This window comes from Phodopus roborovskii, unplaced genomic scaffold (assembly GCF_943737965.1).
Source record: "Phodopus roborovskii unplaced genomic scaffold, PHOROB, whole genome shotgun sequence".
Lineage (NCBI taxonomy): Eukaryota > Metazoa > Chordata > Mammalia > Rodentia > Cricetidae > Phodopus > Phodopus roborovskii.
Genome location: NW_026125554.1, coordinates 640458 through 660741, shown reverse-complemented (window position 1 = coordinate 660741; position 20284 = coordinate 640458). Strand labels below are relative to the sequence as shown.

The 20284-nt window shown below is 56.1% G+C and overlaps 3 protein-coding genes across 6 annotated transcripts; 1 reads left to right on the top strand and 2 right to left on the bottom strand.

The window, feature by feature from the left end:
- Positions 1-390: 390 nt before the first annotated feature.
- On the bottom strand, positions 391-3219 carry Mrpl54 (mitochondrial ribosomal protein L54). Its single transcript, XM_051177316.1, has 3 exons — positions 3052-3219; positions 1462-1627; positions 391-764 (listed from the first exon to the last, which is right to left on the bottom strand). The coding sequence occupies exons 1-3, from the start codon at positions 3164-3166 to the stop codon at positions 632-634; spliced, it is 414 nt and encodes a 137-aa protein (XP_051033273.1). The 5' UTR covers positions 3167-3219; the 3' UTR covers positions 391-631.
- Positions 3220-4447: 1228 nt separating this feature from the next.
- Apba3 (amyloid beta precursor protein binding family A member 3) lies at positions 4448-9295 on the top strand. Of its 4 annotated transcripts, XM_051177263.1 has the most exons (12): positions 4462-4607; positions 4832-5220; positions 5302-5498; positions 5579-5618; positions 6940-7085; positions 7169-7255; positions 7339-7500; positions 7633-7800; positions 8271-8483; positions 8656-8775; positions 8852-8989; positions 9092-9295. In XM_051177263.1, the coding sequence occupies exons 2-12, from the start codon at positions 4923-4925 to the stop codon at positions 9161-9163; spliced, it is 1641 nt and encodes a 546-aa protein (XP_051033220.1). In that variant the 5' UTR covers positions 4462-4607; positions 4832-4922; the 3' UTR covers positions 9164-9295. The 4 variants fall into 4 exon arrangements, with proteins under 4 accessions (XP_051033221.1, XP_051033220.1, XP_051033219.1 ...); XM_051177262.1 differs by having other exon boundaries at positions 4832-5498; positions 8271-8477; XM_051177261.1 differs by having other exon boundaries at positions 4832-5498.
- Positions 9264-18517, bottom strand: Tjp3 (tight junction protein 3). Its single transcript, XM_051177242.1, has 20 exons — positions 18437-18517; positions 18242-18351; positions 17689-17791; positions 16264-16591; positions 15903-16006; positions 15541-15700; positions 15272-15380; positions 15073-15134; positions 14783-14849; positions 14440-14596; positions 13885-13993; positions 13271-13511; positions 12661-12872; positions 12005-12100; positions 10956-11026; positions 10650-10860; positions 10471-10571; positions 9925-10155; positions 9758-9804; positions 9264-9457 (listed from the first exon to the last, which is right to left on the bottom strand). The coding sequence occupies exons 1-20, from the start codon at positions 18482-18484 to the stop codon at positions 9355-9357; spliced, it is 2670 nt and encodes an 889-aa protein (XP_051033199.1). The 5' UTR covers positions 18485-18517; the 3' UTR covers positions 9264-9354.
- Between the last annotated feature and the right edge of the window lie 1767 nt (positions 18518-20284).

Sequence of the window (20284 nt, the reverse complement as noted above, 5' to 3'; positions counted from 1 at the left end):
GTCCAGCCCTGGGGTCCAATAAAGGACAAAGAATCCACACCTCTGTCCCAGAAGGAAGGGAAAGGCAGTCAGTCCTGTGCCAAGCTCTCTTTGGTGAGTAGGGATATGCAACTGGCCAGGGGCCAATGTCACTCCCTTCCACAAGGGTCATCTAGCTGGAAGGTTCCAGGCCATGTCGAGTCACAGACCTCATAGTTGAAGCCCAAGGGTTTATTTAGCCTTGCCTAAGGCCTGGACCAACCCACCTGTCCATCAAGGCCTGGAGATGAGATGTCCTAGAAAGAGCCCACAGCCAGCTGCGGAGCAGAGGCCAGGGTGTACCATGTCCAAGCGCCCAGCATGCTTCCAGGTGTGACCTCACAGGGCAGCATGTGCATCCACTGCCATAGGTGTCTTTTATTCATTTATTTTTATATGTGTTCATTGTGTGTGTCTATGCACATGGCCTACACTTACAAAGACATACATGTGGAGGTTGGAGGACAATTTACAGGAGTCGGTTCTCTCCTTCCACCATGGGAGTTCTGGGGATTGAACTCAGGTCTTGATCTGGGTGGCAAGCTCCTTTCACCATTGAGCCTTCTTGCTGGCTCGGGCAGGGCAGCTTTCTGTGAGATGCTCCAACACCACACTATAGCTTCTTGTTCTTGCTTAGCCGGTTGTGACGCCAGATGTTCTGTTTGCGCAACAGTCGCCAGTACTCTCGGGATTCGGGTTCCAGCTCCTCCAGCTTTTTGGGAGGACCCAAGTTCATCTGGAATAGCCTGAGGGGAGAGTCAGAAATAAATACATGACCACCTCACGGCTCTGGGGTGTGTAGTCTCGAGCTGGGGCTTTGAACCCCACCAACTCTGGTTCTCAATGGCAGAGAACAAGACTAAGGGACCTGGCTGCCCCCAGCTCACTTCCAGTTCCCCTCTGTTCCAGCCACAGGCTTCCTCCCCACTCCCACAGAACAGGCTCTGTCCTGCCCCAGGATCTTTGCACAGGCCACACCTTCTACCCACTTGTCCTAGCTCCTGGTAGAAACCCAAACTGAAATGTTGTTGATAGCCCAGCCTGTACCCACACTGTCCCTGCCTCTCCCAATGTCCTGGGAGTGTAGCCCCCACGCCTGTCTACTCAGCTAGCTGTCTTGCTCCAGGAAGGAGAGAGTTCAGCTTTGGGCAACCCTTTGGGTCCCTGGAACCAGGTGTGGATAGCCAGGTATTAGCCATAAATCTCTGTCAAGCAAAACAGAGTCCCTGCCCCCTTCTCCCCGCAGCCTTCAGGGACACATGGTCCTGTGTACAGGCTCCCCATTTGCAAGAAGGAACACCTGGGCTTGACATTCAGAAGCTTCCAGACTAGGGGGGTGAGACTAGTGGGTCCTGGGGTGGCCCAGAGCCGTCCTTGAGTATTGTGTACCTGGGGTGTCCAGGTAGTTAGGTGGTCAGGTTGGGATGAGGTACAGCCACTCACCACTCGGGGTACTCCGAGTCTGGCTTCAGAGCCACATCCTGGCCTTCCTTGTAGATGTTGACCCCCATGGCGTGTGTGGTTAGCTGGGCGGGGTCTGTGCACACCTCAGGGTCCTTCAGGGCCTCAGTGGCCATGCTGCCCTTGGTGCCTTTGGCACCCTTCATGACTGCAGGGTGAGAGTTCAGGTCACTTCAGCCTGCCCAGCTCTGCTCCCCTGTGCCCACCTCCAAGAGGCTTCCTGGTGCTGAGGACCCCAGGTAACCCCATATATACTGGGGTCCCTTGTCATTACAGCACAAACCCTCCCTGCCCCAAGATTGTGGCCTAAAGGCCACAGTGTCAAGTGCTGGTGTTCAGTGATGGTGGCAAGGTGGTACATGCCTGTCACCCCAGAATTATGGAACTGAGGCTGGGGGATTATAAGACCCAGTCTTAAAACAACAAAACACTGAGACTAGAGAGAAGGCTCAGTGTAGGTCAGCCTGGCATACACCACACCCTGTGCCAAAACACAAACAAAAAAGCCTTATTTTCTGAGACACGATGTCACCTTGCAACTCTCCTGGAACAACATCAAAAAAACTTTTTTGTTTGCTTTTGTTTTTCAAGACAGGGTTTCAGCTGGTCAGTGGTAAGTAGCAAAGGCCTATAATCCAGCACTTGGGCAGCAGAGGCAGGCCAATCTCTGTGAGTTTGAGGCTAGCCTGATCCTACAAAGATACACAGAGAAATCCTGTTTCAAAAAAAACAAAAACAACAAAAGACAGGATTTCTCTGTGTAGCCCTGGCTGTCCTGGAATTCAGAGTTCTGCCTGCCTCTGCCTCCCGAGCGCTAGGATTAAAGGCATGCACCACCAGGGCCCAACTGAAAAAAAATAAAAAAATCTAAAAAATATTTGATGTCTTTCTGGCAGGCCTGGAATTCACAGAAATCCTCCAACCTTTCCGTCCCAAGTGCTGGTATTAAAGGTATACACCATCATGTTCAGCCTCAAAACATAATTTTTTTGGGGGGTTCAAGACAGGGTTTCTCTGTGTAGCTCTGACTGCTGGCTGTGGATCTCGCCTTGTAGACCAGGCTGACTTCAAACTCACAGAGATCCTCCTGCCTCTGCCTCCCGAATACTGGGCGTGCGCCCCCACTGCCTGGCTCAAAACGTAATTTTAAAGAATTATTACCACGTGTGGGGGGGCACTAAGCGCGTGGGTGAAGTCGGTCGTCTCCTTTCACGTTTACGTGGGTTCTGTGGATAGAACTCACGTCGCCCGGATTTCGCAGAAAGAGCTTTACACACTGAGCTAACTTTCCCACCCAAACGATTTCTTTTTAATTAAAACAGTAACAATAACAGCGACAATAATTGTTGCGGGTGTTTAATGTCTTACTCCCCGCGCCTGCGCACTGATGGCCGTGACCGAGCGAACGCGGATGCAGCGCCTGCGGTCACACATCGCTCGCACGCGCCGCTCGGCCACCGTTCTGCGCGCTGTAGTTTCCGGAGCCCCGCCTCCCCAAGCATCGCGCCTGCGCACTACGGCCTCTCTCGGCTTCCCACCGTGCCTACATTGGTTCCTCCGGAGCCGGCTCACCTGGCTTCTTGGCGTAGTCCCGGGCAAAGGGTCTTCCAGGTCCAGGGACGGGGAGAGCTTGGAGCTGACAGTAGGTCCACATCCGGGAAGCCCCGAGGAGACGGGTGGCCGCCATAGTGCTCGCCGGCTCGCACGTGCTTGCTTCCGTGCTACGTCAGCGCTCCAGGGCCACTTTAGGGCGTTGGAGGCGCCCGCGGCCTTCTGGGAAATGTAGTCTTAGCAGTCTAGTGACTAGGTTGAACTGTAGTTATCACCCGTTTAAAGAATATTTTAAACTGGGCACTGGTGGCGCACGCCTTTAATCCCAGCATTCGGGAGGCAGAGGTAGGCGGATCTCTATGAGTTCGAGGTCAGCCTGGTCGACAGAGCGAGTTTCAGGACAGGCTCCAAACCTACGCAATGAAACCCTGTCTCGAAAACCAAAAAAAGAGAGAGAAAATTCTTGTTCTTAGATTGTTATCTACTTAAAATGTCACAATAAGTCCATGCTTGTATCTCATGTGGAATTAATTTTTGAAAGCTTAAAAATAAGAACAGTAAAGCTGGGCGGTGGTGGTGAGCACCTTAAAACCAGCACTTGGGAGGCAGAGACAGGAGGATCCCTATGAGTCCTAGACCAGTCTGGGCTACATAGCGAATTCTAAGCCAGCCTGGGCTACATAGTGAGACCTGTAATGGAAGAAGAAAATGGGGTGGTAACGTGCTCAGAAATCCTGGGTTCCACTTCTAGCCTCACAGAAATCAAGGCTGGCAGCATCAGGAGGCTAAGGAGTTCGAGGTCAGCCTAGGTTACATGAGACTGTCTCAAGAACAAACAGAATCCTAATAGACTCTTCCAGACTCATTACTAAACCGTAACCGGCTGCCCTCCTTCAGTTAAGCTTAGGGACTATTAGTGTGGGCAATGATGTATGATCTAGTGTCCACCCAAATCAAGATTGTGTAGTAGTGCACGCCTTTGGTCCATTTAATCTGGAAGGAAGAGGCAGGAGGATCTCTGTGAGTTCTAGGCCAGCCTGGTCTACAAAGGGAGTTCCAGGACTCCAAAGCTACATAGAGAAACATTGTCAGATAAACAAACAAGAAAACCTAGATTGCGCTGATATATATGGCTAATGGGACCCAAACCATAAGTCTGTCCTCAACAACTTCTACCCACACCTATCCTTTTCTCCCCAAATCTTCAAATCACATTCCCACTTCTGTTTCCCTTTCTGGTTTCTTCCCTTGTCCCACCGCAACTGTTTGCGTCCGAAAATTATCTGAACCTCAGTTTTAGAATAGAAATGCCATTTTGGACCACCCCTCTGTGCCTGGGGTCTCGGGATTCGAACCCATGCTCTGATGTCCATGCTGCAACTCTAGAGCACTCTGTATGGCCAGAGCGGCTCGGAGAACTACATTTCCCAGCAGGCATCGTGAAGGGCGCATGCGCAATAGTTCTGGGAGGGGCCACAGCCTGAAGATCCGGATCCAAAGCTCGGATTGCAGGGAGCTGCTGAATCTCCTGGAAGGACAGACGGACCTGATCATCCTGACCCGGGCCAGAGGCACAGGTACTGCGGCCTGCGCGGGACAGGACGTCTCCCATGGGGCGACTCGAGACCGGCGCCTGAGTTCTGGGGCCGGAGTCCGAGGACCCAAGCAAGACCAGTGTCCCGAGTTCCAAGGGCCGGTGTCCGAGTTCCAAGGGCCGGTGTCCGGAGCCCTAGTTCTGGGGACTACAGTCTAACTTCTTGGGTGGGTCCTGTGTAAAATAGGGACTTTTCCTCCTGTGCAGGTCCCATGGGGAGTGAACCTGTCACCTCTAGTACCATGGCTTGTCTAAGAGATCTAGCTTGATGATGCCAACTTGAACCTGGGTTCCAAGCATGGAGTTCCTGTCAGCCCCCCAGCACCCACCAGGGGCCCCAGCTATGGACTTGGAGGATCCCAAAAGCCCCGAGCTGCCCTCTGATGACCAGCCCTCTAGCACCCAGTGGGCCTCGGGGTCCGGAGAGCCTGTCACGCCGAACGAAATGGAGCTGGACGCATCCGGTGTGCAAGAACTGGTCCAGCAACTGGAAGCTCTGCCCAGTGACCTGGGTGGCCCGTTCCCAGAAGGAGAGCCCTGTCCCCTGCACATTGCCACTGGCCAAGGCCTGACCGCCCAGGAGAGTGTGGATGCTGGTTGGCTCTTGTCTGCTGAGGCGGGCGGGGGTGACTTTCTGGGTCTGCTGAGGTTCGAGTCATCTTCGCCTGCCCAGCCAGGGCCTGCAGATCCTCCACAGACTGCACCCCGCTTGTTGCAGCCACCTGAGGACCCAGATGGGGACCGGGGATTGCCAGGGTGGATGGAGGGGAGGTCGACAGAGCCAACAGAAAGCAGGAGTTCCAGCAGCTCCCCCGAGCCCTGGCTGGAGACAGTACCACTGGTGACCCAGCAGGAGCTACCTGCGATTGCCCAGGTAACACTTGCCCAACCTTTGACTCCTGCAGCCTGCAGCACTGCCTGGGGACTCAGCCCTCTCTCTCTTCTATCTTCCAGAGCCCTGAGACCCTGGCCTCATGCCCTGCCATCTCTGAGGGTGAGTGTCCATTCTCACATGGGACCAGAATGTTCTAAACAGCCCAGATGCGGACTCCCAAATTTGACACAGTGTTTGACTGTAACAATGAAGGTCTAAAGAGAAAGGCTGTGTTAGAGCAGATCCTAGATGGCCAGAGAGATCTTATAAACTGGAGAATACCCTAGAAGCCATGTGGGGTTTAGAGCAAATTTTGAGGAATGGGGAGACATCTCAGTGGGCATAGTACTCAAACACAAGGACCTGGATTTGAATCCTTGTTGCCTGCCCAAAGAGCCAGGAAAGTGGCAACCTGTGGTTCCCATGTCCAGGAGGTGGTCACTGAAGATCCCTGAGGACCCTGACACCTCCCTAAAGGCTGTGGTGGCCAGGGGAGCCCATTCGGCTCTGTATCACAGAAGGTTCTAGAATCACAGTTAGTGCTGTGACTCATCTCAGGAATATCTAAGCTCAGTTTTGCCTGGGATTGCATAGGCCTGAATGTTCTAGAACCACAGAAAGAACAGGGTCCTACTCAACTAGTGTTAATTAGAGCCCCAGCTGTCAGCTTTGGGGCAACCTGGAAGTTGCAAAATAGCACCTGAGTGAGATATCACCCACCTGATTCCAGCATGAAGGAAGTTGAGGCAGAATGGCAGGTTCCACACCAGCCTGAGCCCCATATCGTAGGACAAAGTAAAGAACTACAATGGTCTGGAATTAATGAGGAGGATGAGGAGGGATTGCCCGAGGACTGTTGAGGGCCTGGGCACCCTGGGCTGACGAGTGAGATTTCTGGGTCACTATGGGGAAATGGCCTGGACCTTTTTCTTTCTTTCTTTCTTTCATTCATTCATTTATTTATTGAATGGGGCAGGGAAGGGGGTCAGAGGACAACTTGTGGGAGTTGGTTCTTTCCCACCATGTGGGGTCTCAGGTTGTCATGCTTGGCCTCATGTGCCTTTACCCACTGAACCTCCTTGCTGGCCCCTGCCTGATTCTGGTATGTTAGGAGTTTGAGACACCACAGTAAAGCCATGAGCTTCTAGCCCAGTCAGAAGGTTCTAGAAGAGTGGTCTGTGAGCCCTGGGTCCCACTGAGGGTGACATTTCACAGGGGTCTGGCAGTGGCAGGTACAGAGCTGGCTACCATACACTGAAGCCAAAGCCCTGTGAATTCTTCAAGAACAGGTGATGGAGCATGGTGGGTCTAGCCTATGCTAAGTCCTGGGACAGAGCCATGAGTTTCTTGAGCAACAGCAGCTCAGGATTTGTAGACCCCCAGAGCCCATGGGACACCTGTGGTGGATGGGCCTGGCTGCATCCCTCCATGTCACTCACAGTTCCAGGTCCCTGTGGACAAGAGGAGCTGGTGGACGGTGTCATTTTCGCGGCAAAATACCTGGGTTCCACCCAGTTGCTGTCAGAGCGCAGCCCACCACCCAGCATCCGCATGGGTCAGGCGCAGGAGGCCATGGACCGTGTCAAGGTGAGCCAGGATGGTGTTCAAGGTTCTGCAGGGTGTGGTGTTCTGGACAGCTACGAGCCCGTGTCCCACTTCCCTCCTCACAGGCCCCCGAAGGTGAGACTCAGCCCATGGTGGAGGTGGACATCTTTATCTCCACCAAGAGGGTCAAGGTGCTAGCCGCTGACTCCCAGGTACCGGGAGGGCCCGGCCTTGGCTATCATGGACACTTGGGGTTCCCAAGAGGCCCCCTAGCCCACCCAGCACGTGTCCGCAGGATGCCTTGATGGACCACGCCCTGCAGACCGTCTCCTATATTGCGGACATTGGGCATGTGCTGGTCGTGATGGCCCGGAGACGGCTGGCCAGGAGGACCATGCCCCAGGATCGCAAGCGGCGTCTCTACAAGATGCTATGCCATGTCTTCCACTCAGAGGATGTGAGCAGCTGCGGCACAGGCCAAGTTGTCCCCCCTCCTGAGTCTGACTCAGAAACTTTGAGGTTTCATGAAGGTGTGGGCCTTGGAGCCAGGGCTTTGTAGGATGTGAAGGAGCTTGCTGTCCTCCCACAGGCCCAGCTCGTTGCACAGGCCATCGGCCAGGCCTTCAGCATCGCCTACAGCCAGTTCCTGCAGGAGAACGGGATCGACCCCACCCAAGTGGGCACGCAGCCGTCGGCCACCAGCCACCCGCACAACGGTGACCTGGACCACTTCTGCAACAGCCAGAACTGCAAGGAGGTGAGCAAGGGCTCAGCCTGCTGAGGCCTCATCCTGGCACAGTCCCCAAGCCCCCCAGACCTGGCCCTAGCCTTGTCTTATAAAGGGCCCTTGCTGAATTGGGTCTCACCGACCTGTAGGTCCTGGGGGCAGAAGTGGGTGCAGGGCTGCAATGAGGAGGTGTACAGTGGGGGTGTGTGCTGTGTGTGGGGGGCTTACTCCATCAGACAATGTAGGCACAAGGATGAGCAAGCCCTATGCCCACCCTACATGCGACCCCGCCCTTCACAGAACCCAGCTCCCCCCTCGCAGAGGCCTCGCCTCCATGCTGAGACCACACCCAGTCTATTCCCCAAACCCCTCCCCCGCAGACCTGGCTCCACCCTGCCCATCTCCATGGTTTGTAGATTATTTGTTGAGCCCTGCTGCCCCTTAGGTTCCACCCCCACACACACATCACATCCGGTCCCCTCACTGAGCCTTGCCCCCAGGTCTGCATCCAGAAGTGCCCTGGTGAGGGCCTGGGTGTCGCCCTAGTTGAGTCCGGCTGGGGCTCACTGCTGCCCACCGCCGTCATCGCCAACCTGCTCCACGGAGGCCCTGCCGAGCGCTCCGGAGCCCTCAGCATTGGGGACCGTGTTACTGCTATCAACGGGACAAGCCTGGTGGGGCTGTCCCTCGATGCCTGCCAGGCTGCTGTGCGTGTGAGTCGGGGTCCTTTGGGGACCTGGCCCAGGGGCGGGAAGGGGTGGTTGTAGGGTGTACAGGAATCAGGTAACAAGGCCTCAGCATGGTGTCATTGATCACAGCCCCACGTTCCTTGGGTGATTGACGGGTGGGTAAACTGAGGCCTAAGCATTATGGTGGATCCCTCAGGAGGTGCGGCGACACTCATCAGTGACACTGAGTATCATCCACTGCCCGCCCGTCACTACAGCCATCATCCGCCGGCCCCACGTGCACGAGCAATTGGGCTTCTGTGTCGAGGACGGCATCGTGAGGCCGGAACCCCTGGGTTGGGCATGGGGTGGAGGCTAGCCCAGAGGTGGGCCCTGAGCGCTATCTCCCCCAGATCTGCAGTCTGCTGCGCGGGGGTGCGGCTGAGCGCGGGGGTGTCCGCGTGGGACACCGCATCATCGAGGTCAACGGGCAGAGTGTGGTGGCCATGCCCCATGCGCGCATCATCCAGCTGCTCACAGAGGCACGAGAGGTGCGCTTGGATGACCCAGTCACCCCGACCCCTCCACCTGACTCCTTACTTCTGACCCTGTCACCCCAACCTCACCTCTGACTCTGTCACCCTGACCCCTAGATTCACATCAAGACCATGCCAGCTGCCACCTACCGGCTGCTCACTGGGCAGGAACAGCCGGTATACCTGTGACCGCCCCACCTGTGTGCCTTTGTCCCTGCTACCAGGACTGTCACCCCACAGCCCACAGGGACCCCAGAATCCTCAGCCTTGTATTATTTTCTAATGTTAAAAAAAAAAATAAAGGTTTATTAAATGGTCAAAGGTTCCGGGTCCTACAGGGTAAATTTATGCTCTAGGAAAGGAGGGTTTGTGACCTCAGGTCACAGGTCCGTGGCTGGGCCCCAGTCATAACCATCATCATCAGAGGACTCAAAATCCCGGGCTCTCGTGAACTTCTTCCTCAGGGTTTCATGCTCATAGGTCCTGGGGGCAGAAGTGGGTGCAGGGACGCAATGGAGGAGGTGCATGGTGGGGATGGGGGGGGGTGTACTGCATGCCAAATTCCAGGCTGACTTCATCAGGCAATGTGGGCAAAAGGATTAGAAAGCCCAGGCATTTAACTGTGCATGGGAACTTGGGAGATGACTCATATATCCTACAAAGCCCCAGCCCCAATGCCCGTTCTTTCAGAAAACCTTCTTTCCTGAGGACTCTCTGTTCTTAAGCCACTGCGTGGAGTGGAGTGGCCCCATTGGCTATCTTGGGCCCCTCACTGGTGCTTACCGCATGCTGTCCTGGCGCCACTGGCCCTGGGGGCGGCAGCTTTCGGCCTGGAGGGAAGAGAAGGACTGTGACCTTGCTGACATGCACAGAGGGGGATATGGGGTTTGAGTCGTGACACCAGATGCACAAGAGGGTTCCACTTCCCCACCCCTCGGGGCTGTGCCCACCCGCATGTCCCACTCGGCTGTGATCCCCTCCCACGCCGGCTCCGAGGACCGGGCCAGAGCTGGGAGTTGGGGTTCCTCATCGGCGTCCTGGGGCCCGCTGCCCTCGCCGTCCGTGTACACGCCGTCTGTGTCCTCATAGTCGCTGTTGGCCCGACTGTCACAGCTGAGGTCTCCAGAGCTGGCATCCAGGCTGTGGCCCGGTAGGTCAAGGTCCTCGGACGAGCCGTCCAGCTGTGGGGACAAGGATACTGTGACCCTAGGGAAAACAAAGGCCCCTACCCAAATTCCAGTCTCCGCTACCCGGTGCCCGGCTACCCATGGAGGTCTAGCCTCGCACCCCAGGACTTCGGACCAGTGGTTCAACTCTGACCAACTCCTATGCATCCCATGGAAGTCTCAGCTTCAAAGCTCAGCCCTTCAGGCTCTCTTCCTTCCCTAAAATACCTTGGCTCGGGGCTGGAAAGCCACAACCTGGTTACTTAAGGGGTTCACCCAGGCTCAGCTATGACCTCCCCCCCCCCCCCGTTCTCTGGCCCCCTCACCTACCTGGTCCTCCGCTGTCCAGATGGGCCGCGCTTGCTGCTGCTGCACCACGGCCTTGACCTCCTGGTACCAGGAGTCACCAGTACCGTGCAGGGGGACTGTGGCTGTGAGGATGGAAGCTAGACGTCAGCCCCAGCACCCCTCCCAGCCCTACACACCTACACACCTACACACACACACACCCGTGAAGAGGTGCCCGCTGTGTTTCTGTAGTTTCTGCGCCTGCGCGTACAGGCGCCGGGTGCTGCGGCGCGAGGCGGGAGCCAGCCACTCTCGCAGGGCCTTGAGCGCAGGGCGGCTCTCAGGGGCGCAGAAGACCACGATGGGGTAGTACTGCACATAGTTGAGCCGCTCAATGGCTGACGGCGTAACGTCCAGGAGCGCGTGCTTGTCCTGAGTCACAGGGTGGTATGAGACACGTGAGGGGTCCATGGGGGCAGCGGATGGCCCCCCATACAGGCCCTCAGTTTCCCCATCCCTGTGCTTACCCTCTCTGCGATCACCCGCACAGTGTCCAGTTTGATGATCTTGGATGGGTTGTCAGCCCGGGACACGCTTTCTGAGGAGGCAGGGGGACACCACTGTCACCCACGATGGTTCAGCCCTCCCCACCCTACTGGGACCCTTGCGGAGCCCATCTCCCCCTACCATAGCTTGTCCATTGCACACTAACTCCAGCCCCTCCCAAACCCTTCTACTCCTGTCCCTGTGGAGCTTCCTTTTTCCTGGATAAGTAATATTCCACCGTGAAATTTCCAGTACATTTGGGCCAGTGGGGCCCAACTTTCCATTCACCCGCACATCAACCTCAGCTGATGACTAATGAGGTGGCAGATGACTTTGCCCTTTGAACACCACCCAGCCTTCTCCAGGGGCCTCCTTTCCAAGCACCCTGAAACCTATCATATCTGCTTCCGTGTGAAGCGCACCAGGCCTCCCATTCCCCCAGAGCCACCCATACCTGCTAAATGCCCACTCCTGAGCCACACCCACCGCCCCGTTCCCCCTTTTATTTAATATATTTAAAGATGGAGTCTGATGTCGCCCTGGCTGGCCTGACCTTGGACTCCTGATCCTCCTACCTCCACATTTTGAGTGCTGGTGTGACCAGTGTCACCAGGCCCAGTTTATGCTGGGATGGAGCCTTGATTTGAATACAGGTTTCGTTAAGTTGACCATGCTTTCCTGAAACCTGTTATCCTCCTACCTCAGCTTCAAAGCAGTAGGGATCACAGGTGAGATGGCAGATGTATGCACAAATAATTAAAAGTGAACCAAAAGTAAAACAAAACAAAAAACTGAACAGCTCTTCATTGAGCCCAGATTGATTGAGAATGTCTGGCTCCCTGGCATTGAGTACAGTGGTTGCTGTAAGTTTCGATTGATTGAGGCTGTGCCCCCCACACCCCCACATGTGTAGGTGGGTGATGGGAGCTGACACTGAGGCTGTCTGGCCTGGGCACGGTGGGTAGAGGGTGGGACACCCCTCGCAGCTGCTCTGACTCTGCCCCCCAGCTTCCAGGATGCCATGTCTCACCGGCAATTTCAAACTGGTCAGGCATCTCTGCCGTCAGCCTCTTCATGGCAATGTCGGCCACTGGCCCCAGGATCACCACAGGGCGCTTGAAGCTGGCTGAGAAGTGGAGAAAGTGGCATGGTCAGGCTCTGGAGTCGGAGTGCTCAAGCCTGAAGCCCCGGAAGCTGAGGCAAGCTGAGTTCAAGGCCGGCAAAAGAAGAAAGTTCTATCTTGTTTCTGATCCTATTTGGGACTATTAGATATGGAACAGACTGACAGGAAACTACGACCATGCTGTACCTAGCACGAATCAGCTTGATTTTTTCAAATCAAGTTTTTTGAGATGCCTTCTGTCTGTCTGCCCAGTCTGCAACCAACTGAGTGAAGCTGGGCTGAGAACCAAGCATGCCTTAGTTTTTTGTTAGCCATTAAAAAGGATTTTTCTCTTTTTTTTTAGCAATTCATTTCGAGACAGGGTTCTCGGTATAACCCTGGTTGTCCCAGAACCTACTCTGTAGCCCATGTTGGCCTCAAACCCACAGAAATCTGCCTACTTCAGCCTTCTGAGGGCTGGGGTGACTGACAGGCTTGTGCCACCCACCAGAACTGAGGTACTACAGAGAAAGCAAGCTATGGCCTTGAGGCTCTGTAGAGGCCCCCCCCCCACGGCCACCCACCTTCTCGAAGTACCACACGTTCATAGGGCGGGTAGTGTCCCTGCCTGGTCAGTGCCGACAGGTCCTCGCGGCTCCTCTGTGTCATTTTCTTGGCCCCTCGGCGCAGACCCCTGAGTCTCCAGAACTCTGCCCTTGGGTTGGAGGCCGAGGGGGCACCTGGACCCACACCTGCAGCCCGCTGTGCTGCCTCCAAGCTGGCCAGCTGCTCTGCCCTGTAGACATGTGAAGAACAAGGCATGACCCTGGGGGCTTGTCCCCTCCGTGACAGGGCAAAATCAAGCTGAGGACCCTGAACTGGGGACCCAGTGACACCATAGGGTTCTCAGAAGGAGGCAGGAGAGGGAGATGATACGTTTCTGGTTCTGGAGAGGATGGGGCCACAAGCCAAGGGATATGGGGATTCTGGATGATGGTGCTTGAGATGGGTTGGATCCTGGGAGGGAACTCTGCCTCAAAAATGAATGAATGAATAAATGAATGAGCCCGAGCCATGATATCTGTGCTCAGTTATTACAGTGGCTGCAGCACACTCCCCTCACCCCACCATGACTAACCCCAGGGAGCCCTCAGCAATGGGGAAACTGAGATTCGAGCCTGGGGAGTCCCCTACCTGCTCTGATTGGGGATGACTCCACGTTCTTGTTCTTGGAAATCTCTGCCCATGCGGGCTGCCAGCCAGAGGCCCCCACGGCCACTGTGGCCCAGCCCCGAACCTGGGTACAACGTGTCCACCACATGGAAGACATCACCTCGGGTGAAGCCCAGCCCATAGGGCGGGCTTGGCTCCAGCTCAAAGTGTGTGCGGATGTAGAAGGAGTCACCTACTCGGGACTGGACCATCTTCCTGAAAACTAAGAACAGAGGGGGCTCATCACTCTCAGGGGACCTCACTTAGGCAGACACAGGGCACTGTCCCTGAGGCGCCTGGGGAGAGCCCGGGCTCGGACTCAACAACACACTAGCTTAAGGTCTTTTACTTATTGGAGACAGGGTTTCTCTGTGTAGCCCTGGCTGTCCTGGAACTCCCTCTGTAGACCAGGCTGGCCTTGCATACAGAGAGATCCTCCTGCCTCTGCCTCCCTTTGTCAGCCAGCAGAGGCCAGAGGTTGGCATCAGACTCACTGGTTCATGCTCCTGTCTGCACAGCCCGACCTGGCCCAGACTGTGGCCTTTGGGTTTTCACGTGGGGGCGGGTGCCTGTGGGGACACCTCAGGCACACTCACTGTCCTGCTTGCTCTGTGTCACCAGCTCCATGTCCTCCCCCGGTGGCAGCTCCAACAGAAACTCCACAGCCTCTTCCCTGGTCAGATTCCGGAACGGCATGCCATTCACCTGCCAGGAAAAGTCTGGTAAGAAGGTGAGGCTGGTGACCAAGTTACTGTGTGTCACACCCCAAACTCTGCCTCCCAAAGGTGCCTCACCTCTGAGCCTGAGTCTTACTCTTTGGCTGAGTGTCATACAGAGGACACTCCTCCTGGGGAGGAGCCAGGCTCAGTGCACATAGCCAAGTCTGAAAGTGCAGGTGCATTAGGGGCCAACCCCACCGCACCTCCATGGAAAACTCTCCGGGGCTCATGAGAATGCTGTGCAAACATGAGGGCCCCAGGTAGAATGCCTGGTGCACACAGGGAAAGCCAAGCGTGGGAGGCAGAGGCTGGAGGGAGGGATAGCGACTTCCAGGCAGCCTGGACTACAGTCGGGATGAGTCCCCAGGATGACACATGAGAGAGGGAACACCAGAGGGACCCAGACCCACATTCCCAGGGTCCCTGTGTCACCTGCAAGATCTCATCGCCTTCCTGGATGCCCTGCCCGTCTGCTGGGCTGCCCGCCTGCACCCCGGACACAAAGATGCCCACGTCGTTGCCACCGGCCAGCCGCAGGCCAATGCTCGAACCCTTGGGGAATCTCACAACACGGGTGTCAGGGCTGTAGCTACCAGAGAGGAGGGTGATCAGGCCATGGTGGTGCAGGTGCCTTCACCCCTACAGGCCTTGGGTCCCCCAAAAGCCCAGATGATATTGCTGACATCCCACCAGCAGGGAGTTAGGGTTACATGGGCTCCAAGGGTGGTTGCACGATGTGGGGCTCTGGAACCACATGCTCATCTGAGGTACCCACCCACGGTCCTCCAGGCTCTGCCGGCTGGGGACCTTGTAAATGTCATAGCAGCGTTCTCCAGGAAACTCTGCAAGAGAAACTGAATGCCTTCACTCCTTCAAAGGACACAGAGCAAAGAGCCAGCCCAGCAGGGAGCTTCTTGATGGAGACTCCACCCTGACCACGCCCCAACACCTCACTGGGGGATTCTAGGTGGGGCTCCACAGCCTCAGCACCAAGCTTGGCCCTGCCTTTCACCCTTAGGTTCACAGCTGCTGCAGGTGAAGGATGTCCCAGCTACCATTGCTCACCTGGTTCAGCAATGGCTCTTGAATCCACTGACTGTCCCCTCCTCCGGGGCCGGGGGCTCTCCCTGGGTGGGAAGAAAGTCTAGTGAGTAGGGGTGCATTTACATGGCCCCCCACAGGTGCAGGGTCACCTCTGCACCTAGGCAGAGAGTGGGGTGCACAAACACAGGTGTGGCCCTCCCGGCCAACATGATGCACTCACACTGGGGAGTCTGTGTGGCTCGCCTCAGGGCTCTGCTGACCCTGTAGAGGTGGTACAGGGACGTGGGATGGAGGCGCCTGGGACAACTCCGAGGTCAGGTCTGAGATGTCTGTAGGGAGGAGCAGCCAGGGTCACACCTGCCTCAGTTCATATCATCCACATCACACTAGGGGACACCCAGTGGCCCCTGACCTTCACAGAAGGCAGCCAGGACTGCCTGTGGCTGGTTCTGAGCCTCCAGGAGCCAGGCTTGAGGCTGCTCTCCTCACCTTCCATAAGGGAGCTGTCGCTGTCACTCACTGCAGGAGGGATGTTCACCAGGAACTGCGCACTGTCCCTTAGCACCAGCAGTGTCAGCTCCCCCTCTGACTTCTCAATGAGCTGCCGTGTATCACTCAGGGACAGATTTGCACTGGACACCCCATTGATCTGAAAGGGGCCAGGTGGAAATAAGTGACAAGTGTTAAGAAACAGTGTGAGGTTGAGGAGGGGATTAGAAAATAGTTGGCTTGGTGCAAGGTTCAGAAACAGCAGGAGGATTGGAAATAATTCCTGGAACTGGAAGCATCCATGGCATTGCTAGCCTTGGCCTCAGTTTCCCCACCTGAAGCATGCATAACCCTGGGCTCACTTGCAAGATAAGGTCTCCTTCCTGCAGCCCACGGTTCCGAGCAGCAAGACCAGAGTCTGTGATGTGTTTTATGAAGATCTGACTGCCCAGCTTCACTCCAAACTCTGGAGGGGAGAGGAGGGAAAGAGACAGGACTCGAGCTAGAAGATCATTTAAGCTGGCTTTAAAGTAACTTGTAATCCTTCTGCTTTAGCATCTAAAGTAGATAGGTGGGCTGCACACCGACCATACCCCAGCCCCTCACTGTGGGATTGGGCTCCACCCTAACACGCCCCCAACCCCTCACTGGCGGATTCTAGATGAGGTTCCACCCCTGACCACGCCCCAGCTCGAGTTTTTGGGGTACATTCAGGCCCCTTACCTTCGCTGTTCCTTCTCTTCACCAGCACGGACTTGAGTGGCCTCATGAGCATGTCTTGCTTCGGCAGGCGCTTGTAGCCGGACACCAGGTCGAGTCCGTTGGGCTCAGATCCGCCACCTGAGCTCCAGCGCCCATGGCTGCCTATGCGGCTGCGGCGTCCTGTCCTGGTCCTTCGAGAACGCTCACCCCAGGATCGGCCCGAACCACTGGAGGAGTCACCCTCGTAGCCACGGCCGTGGTCAGCTTCTTCTCGGTCTGAGAGCTGGTGGCCCGGCGATGCACTGGCCTTGGTGGCAGGCAGCTGGACCCTGCGGGGACGCTTTACTGTCTGTCGGAGGGAGGGAGGAGAGATGTAGAAGAGGTGGGAAACAGGGACCACAGAGCATCCAGTCCCTCTGAGTTCAACACCAAAGCTGAACTCTGTCATCTGATTGGGCCAGTGTGTGACTGGCTCCACCCCTAGCCCAGCAGCAAAGCATGCCTATCAGCCTAGGATGGCCAATCACTACTACTACACAGGGGGTCAAGAATGAAAGACCCGGGGCAGGAGAGATGGCAGAACAGCTAAGAGCACAGAATTATCTCCCAGAGAACCCTGCAGCAGTGAGTTCTAGGTCTGTACCTTTTGCACTGACCACGCCCACTGGGGGTGGGGACAGGTGCGGACCTGAGGCAAGGACCCTGGAGCCCTCTACTGCTTGGAAGACAGAGACAGAGAGCATCTGGATGCATCCTTGGGACGGGGAAACTGCTGGCGTTCATCTGTCTGTGTTGTAAGTTATTTCTCCCTGAATAAACATCTATTCAGCATATCTGTTTTTCCTGATCCTTATTATTCCACGATAGAACCCGGGTTCAGTTCCCAGCACCCACATGCAGGTGGTCTCATGGATCAATATAACCTCTTCTGGTGTGCAGAGATGTCCATGCAGACAAAACACCCACATACATAAAATAAATAAATCTTAAAAAAAGAAAAACTAGCCTGATGGTTGTAGTGCATGTCTTTAACCCCAGCACTTAGGAGGCAGAGGCAGGCAGACCTCTGTGAGTTCAAGGCCAGCCTGGTCTACAGAATGAGTTCCAGGATAGGTTCCAAAGAAAGCCTGTCTCCCCCACAAAAAAAAAAAAAAAAAAAAAAAAAATTAAGATCAACCCGGAAAATAGAATGAGACTAAGAAAAATAAAAAGGAAAAAGGAAAAAGACAGCTGTAGGTGTGGTCAGGGTGGAGCCCCTGCCTAGAATCCCCCAGGGAGGGGCTGGGGGCGTGGCCATGATGGAGTACAGACTCTAAAGCCCTTACGCTCCATTCTCAGTACCTCTAGAAAAAAACACTAATGGATGTCTGTGTAGTTCTACCTGCAGCATCAGGACAGCCTGGCTTCCTGAGTTGGGACTCAGTTCCCCACCCTATGTCCACTCACAATGTTGGCCATTTTGGTGCAGGTCTTCAAAATCTGGATGGCGAAGGCAGAGGTGACATTCTCCACGGAGACCCCATTCACCATGACGATGTGGTCCCCAGTCCTGAGGGAGTGGCCCCAGTGAGGACGCTCAGGGATACAAGCCCAACCTGGTTCTTATATACTTTGTTGTTTCTATCATGGCTTCCGGTGTTTTCTCTCTTTAGTCTTTCTGTCTCTGTCCCAGTGTCTCCCTCCCTCGCTTCATCCGCCTCCCCGAACCACTGGAGGAGTCGCCCTGGTAGCCATGGCCGGCGGCCGTGGTCAGCTTCTTCTCGGTCTGAGAGCTGGTGGCCAGGCTGTGCACTGGCCTTGGTGGCAGCCCCTCAGGGCCAGGAGCCATTTCCCTGCCGCCTTGCCCTGGGGCTCTCTGCCCTGCCTCTGGGACCAGGAAGTGTTAGGGACATCAGGCCAGAGAAGTCAGTCCCTGTTGGCAGAGCTGAAGGTGCCAGGTGCTTTCTGTGCCCTACGCTGCCTGCCCGCCCCACACTACCCAAGGTGGCCCAAGCCTCACTGGAGCCTGCCCTCGGCGGGGCCTCCGGGTATCACATCGGACACGAGCACAGATCCGCTGGCCCGGTTGTGGCCTCCAGAAACAGCGATGCCGAAGCCGCGGCGGGGGTCCTGGGGGGACACAGACCACGGGGGACGATGGGGGGTTACCTCCCGGACTCTGGGGCTCCCGCCCTCGGAGCAGGCCGCAGCTCACCTTGCACAGCGTGGCCGTGTGCTGTTCCCAGATGGTTAGCTCCTCCATATCTGCCACCTGTGGGGACAGGGAGGGCTCGCAGGGGCCAGAGAAGGCCAGCTTTCTCCCTGTAGTCCTACTGCCTCTACGGCCCTCCCTCCCTCCGTCTTCTGCAGCCGCAAGGGTGTCCTGGCTGACCCCCAACGCCAGCCTCCATGCTGCCCTCAGGCTGGACCCTTCTTCCAGATCTGCCTTCCCAGCTCCTGGGTGAGGTGGCCCTGGTACACACCCACCCCCAGAACTGAACCCCTCAGGACTTCATCTTAATGTCACATGGCCCAAACTGGCCCACCCTCTCAGAGCTCTGTGACACCCCCCCCCCCATTTCTCCAGTTCTGGTGGACTTTGGCTTGCTTTTGGGGGTGGGAAGGGGCAGGGGGCGTATGTCTTGCTCTGTCGCCTAGGTTAGCTCCAAACTCATGGCCATCCTCCAGCCTAGGTTTCCTCCGTGATGGAGGCATCACAAACCCTGGCAGATTTTCCTCAAGTGGCTGGGAAAGGTGTACTGCCCCAACTATGAAATTTTTATTTCTTCTCTTTCCTTTAAGATAAAAGGCTCCCTAGGATGCCAGGGCTCCTGGGGGGTAGAGAAGGGAGGGGAGGGGAGGAGAGGCAGGTGGCCGGCCTGTCCGGGACTGCCAAGCTTGTCCCCCGCTGTGGGCTGGTCTAAAACTCTCCCAGGCTTCCCAGGGCCGTAGGATTAACCTGATCCTGGCTCCCCGTCCCTGGCCCTTCCACAGATTTCTCTGCAGTCCTCCAAGGGTCTGGCCTTTTCGCTTAGCTGTGGAACACAGTCACTAAGCCTAGGCAACCTGCCGTCAGCTATAGTTCTTGGCAAACTCCTATTCAGCCTGCATAGCTCCAGGGCTACAGTCTTTCCTCTGCTTCCCCCATACACATCTGAACCCCTTCCCTAAGTCTGGGGTGTCACAATCTAATCCCGTTTCTTCTACAGATCCCCGGCTATGGGCTCTCAGGGTTTGCTGGACTAGGAGCTCTCGGGACTTCATTGAGTCCCCAAGGCGGAGAAAGTGGGGGAGTGCTTGAAACTAGAGCAAAGCGGTTTAAACTCGCTCGTTCCCAGACCCTCAGCCACGCCTCCAAGTGAGCACCAGGTTCCGCCCCTGCCACCTGTGGACGCAAACAGCCGAAGGGGAACGCAGCCCAAGGGGACCTGGAGGGCCGAGGCATCTGCTGGGGTGGGGTGGGGGTGGGGGTTGGTGGACACTGGCTGCCCGCCCCCCTCAGGCCAGGTGCGAGGGAGGAGGGCTTGGGACAGGTCCGGGGAACGGGGCCTGGAGGAAAGTCATTCCTCCTAGGCATTCGCAAAGCTTGGTGACCAAGCAGCCACAGCCTCAGTTTATCCTTCTGGTGTGTGGAGAAAGAGAAAGTTCCCCAGAGTTCCCAGAGCCGGTTACAGTCACCCCATCCGTCAGGCTCCTTAAAATGTTCTTACACAATAGGTGCTCTATAAATGTCAAGTACAGAACAAAGCCAGATCACACACAAGCGGGTCTCACTGTCGCAGTTGGATTCGAACTCGGGGCTTTTGGGGGGCGAGATCAGAGGTTTATCTCCCAACATGGCCCCAGGCTAGCCCCCACCCCAGGGCCTCAATTTCCCTGGCTATTAGGCAGGCAGACATTGTTTCGAAAACCTGGTTCGCACTCCCACCCCCTCCCCCGTGCTCCGGGGCTACTCGCCTGGAATCTCACCGCCATGGTGCACAGCACGGGGTCTGGAAACTGTCACCCGGAGCCCCCACCTGGAGCCGTAGGGGCTCTGAAACAGCCCTTACACCCCACGTGG

Bases quoted from the DNA above. Each gene is read 5' to 3' on its own strand.
- Mrpl54 (XM_051177316.1), bottom strand. From the start codon at position 3,166: ATGGCGGCCACCCGTCTCCTCGGGGCTTCCCGGATGTGGACCTACTGT. The intron at 1,628-3,051 runs GTGAGCCGGCTC...CTCACCCTGCAG, and splicing joins GGACTACGCCAAGAAGCCAG to TCATGAAGGGTGCCAAAGGC. The intron at 765-1,461 runs GTGAGTGGCTGT...CTCTCCCCTCAG, and splicing joins GACTCGGAGTACCCCGAGTG to GCTATTCCAGATGAACTTGG.
- Apba3 (XM_051177261.1), top strand. From the start codon at position 4,923: ATGGAGTTCCTGTCAGCCCCCCAGCACCCACCAGGGGCCCCAGCTATG. The intron at 8,484-8,655 runs GTGAGTCGGGGT...TGGATCCCTCAG, and splicing joins CCTGCCAGGCTGCTGTGCGT to GAGGTGCGGCGACACTCATC. The intron at 8,990-9,091 runs GTGCGCTTGGAT...CCTGACCCCTAG, and splicing joins TGCTCACAGAGGCACGAGAG to ATTCACATCAAGACCATGCC.
- Tjp3 (XM_051177242.1), bottom strand. From the start codon at position 18,484: ATGGAGGAGCTAACCATCTGGGAACAGCACACGGCCACGCTGTGCAAG. The intron at 14,597-14,782 runs GTGGGTACCTCA...CCTCTCTGGTAG, and splicing joins CAGAGCCTGGAGGACCGTGG to CTACAGCCCTGACACCCGTG. The intron at 9,805-9,924 runs GTGGGCACAGCC...TCTTCCCTCCAG, and splicing joins CAGCCGAGTGGGACATGCGG to GCCGAAAGCTGCCGCCCCCA.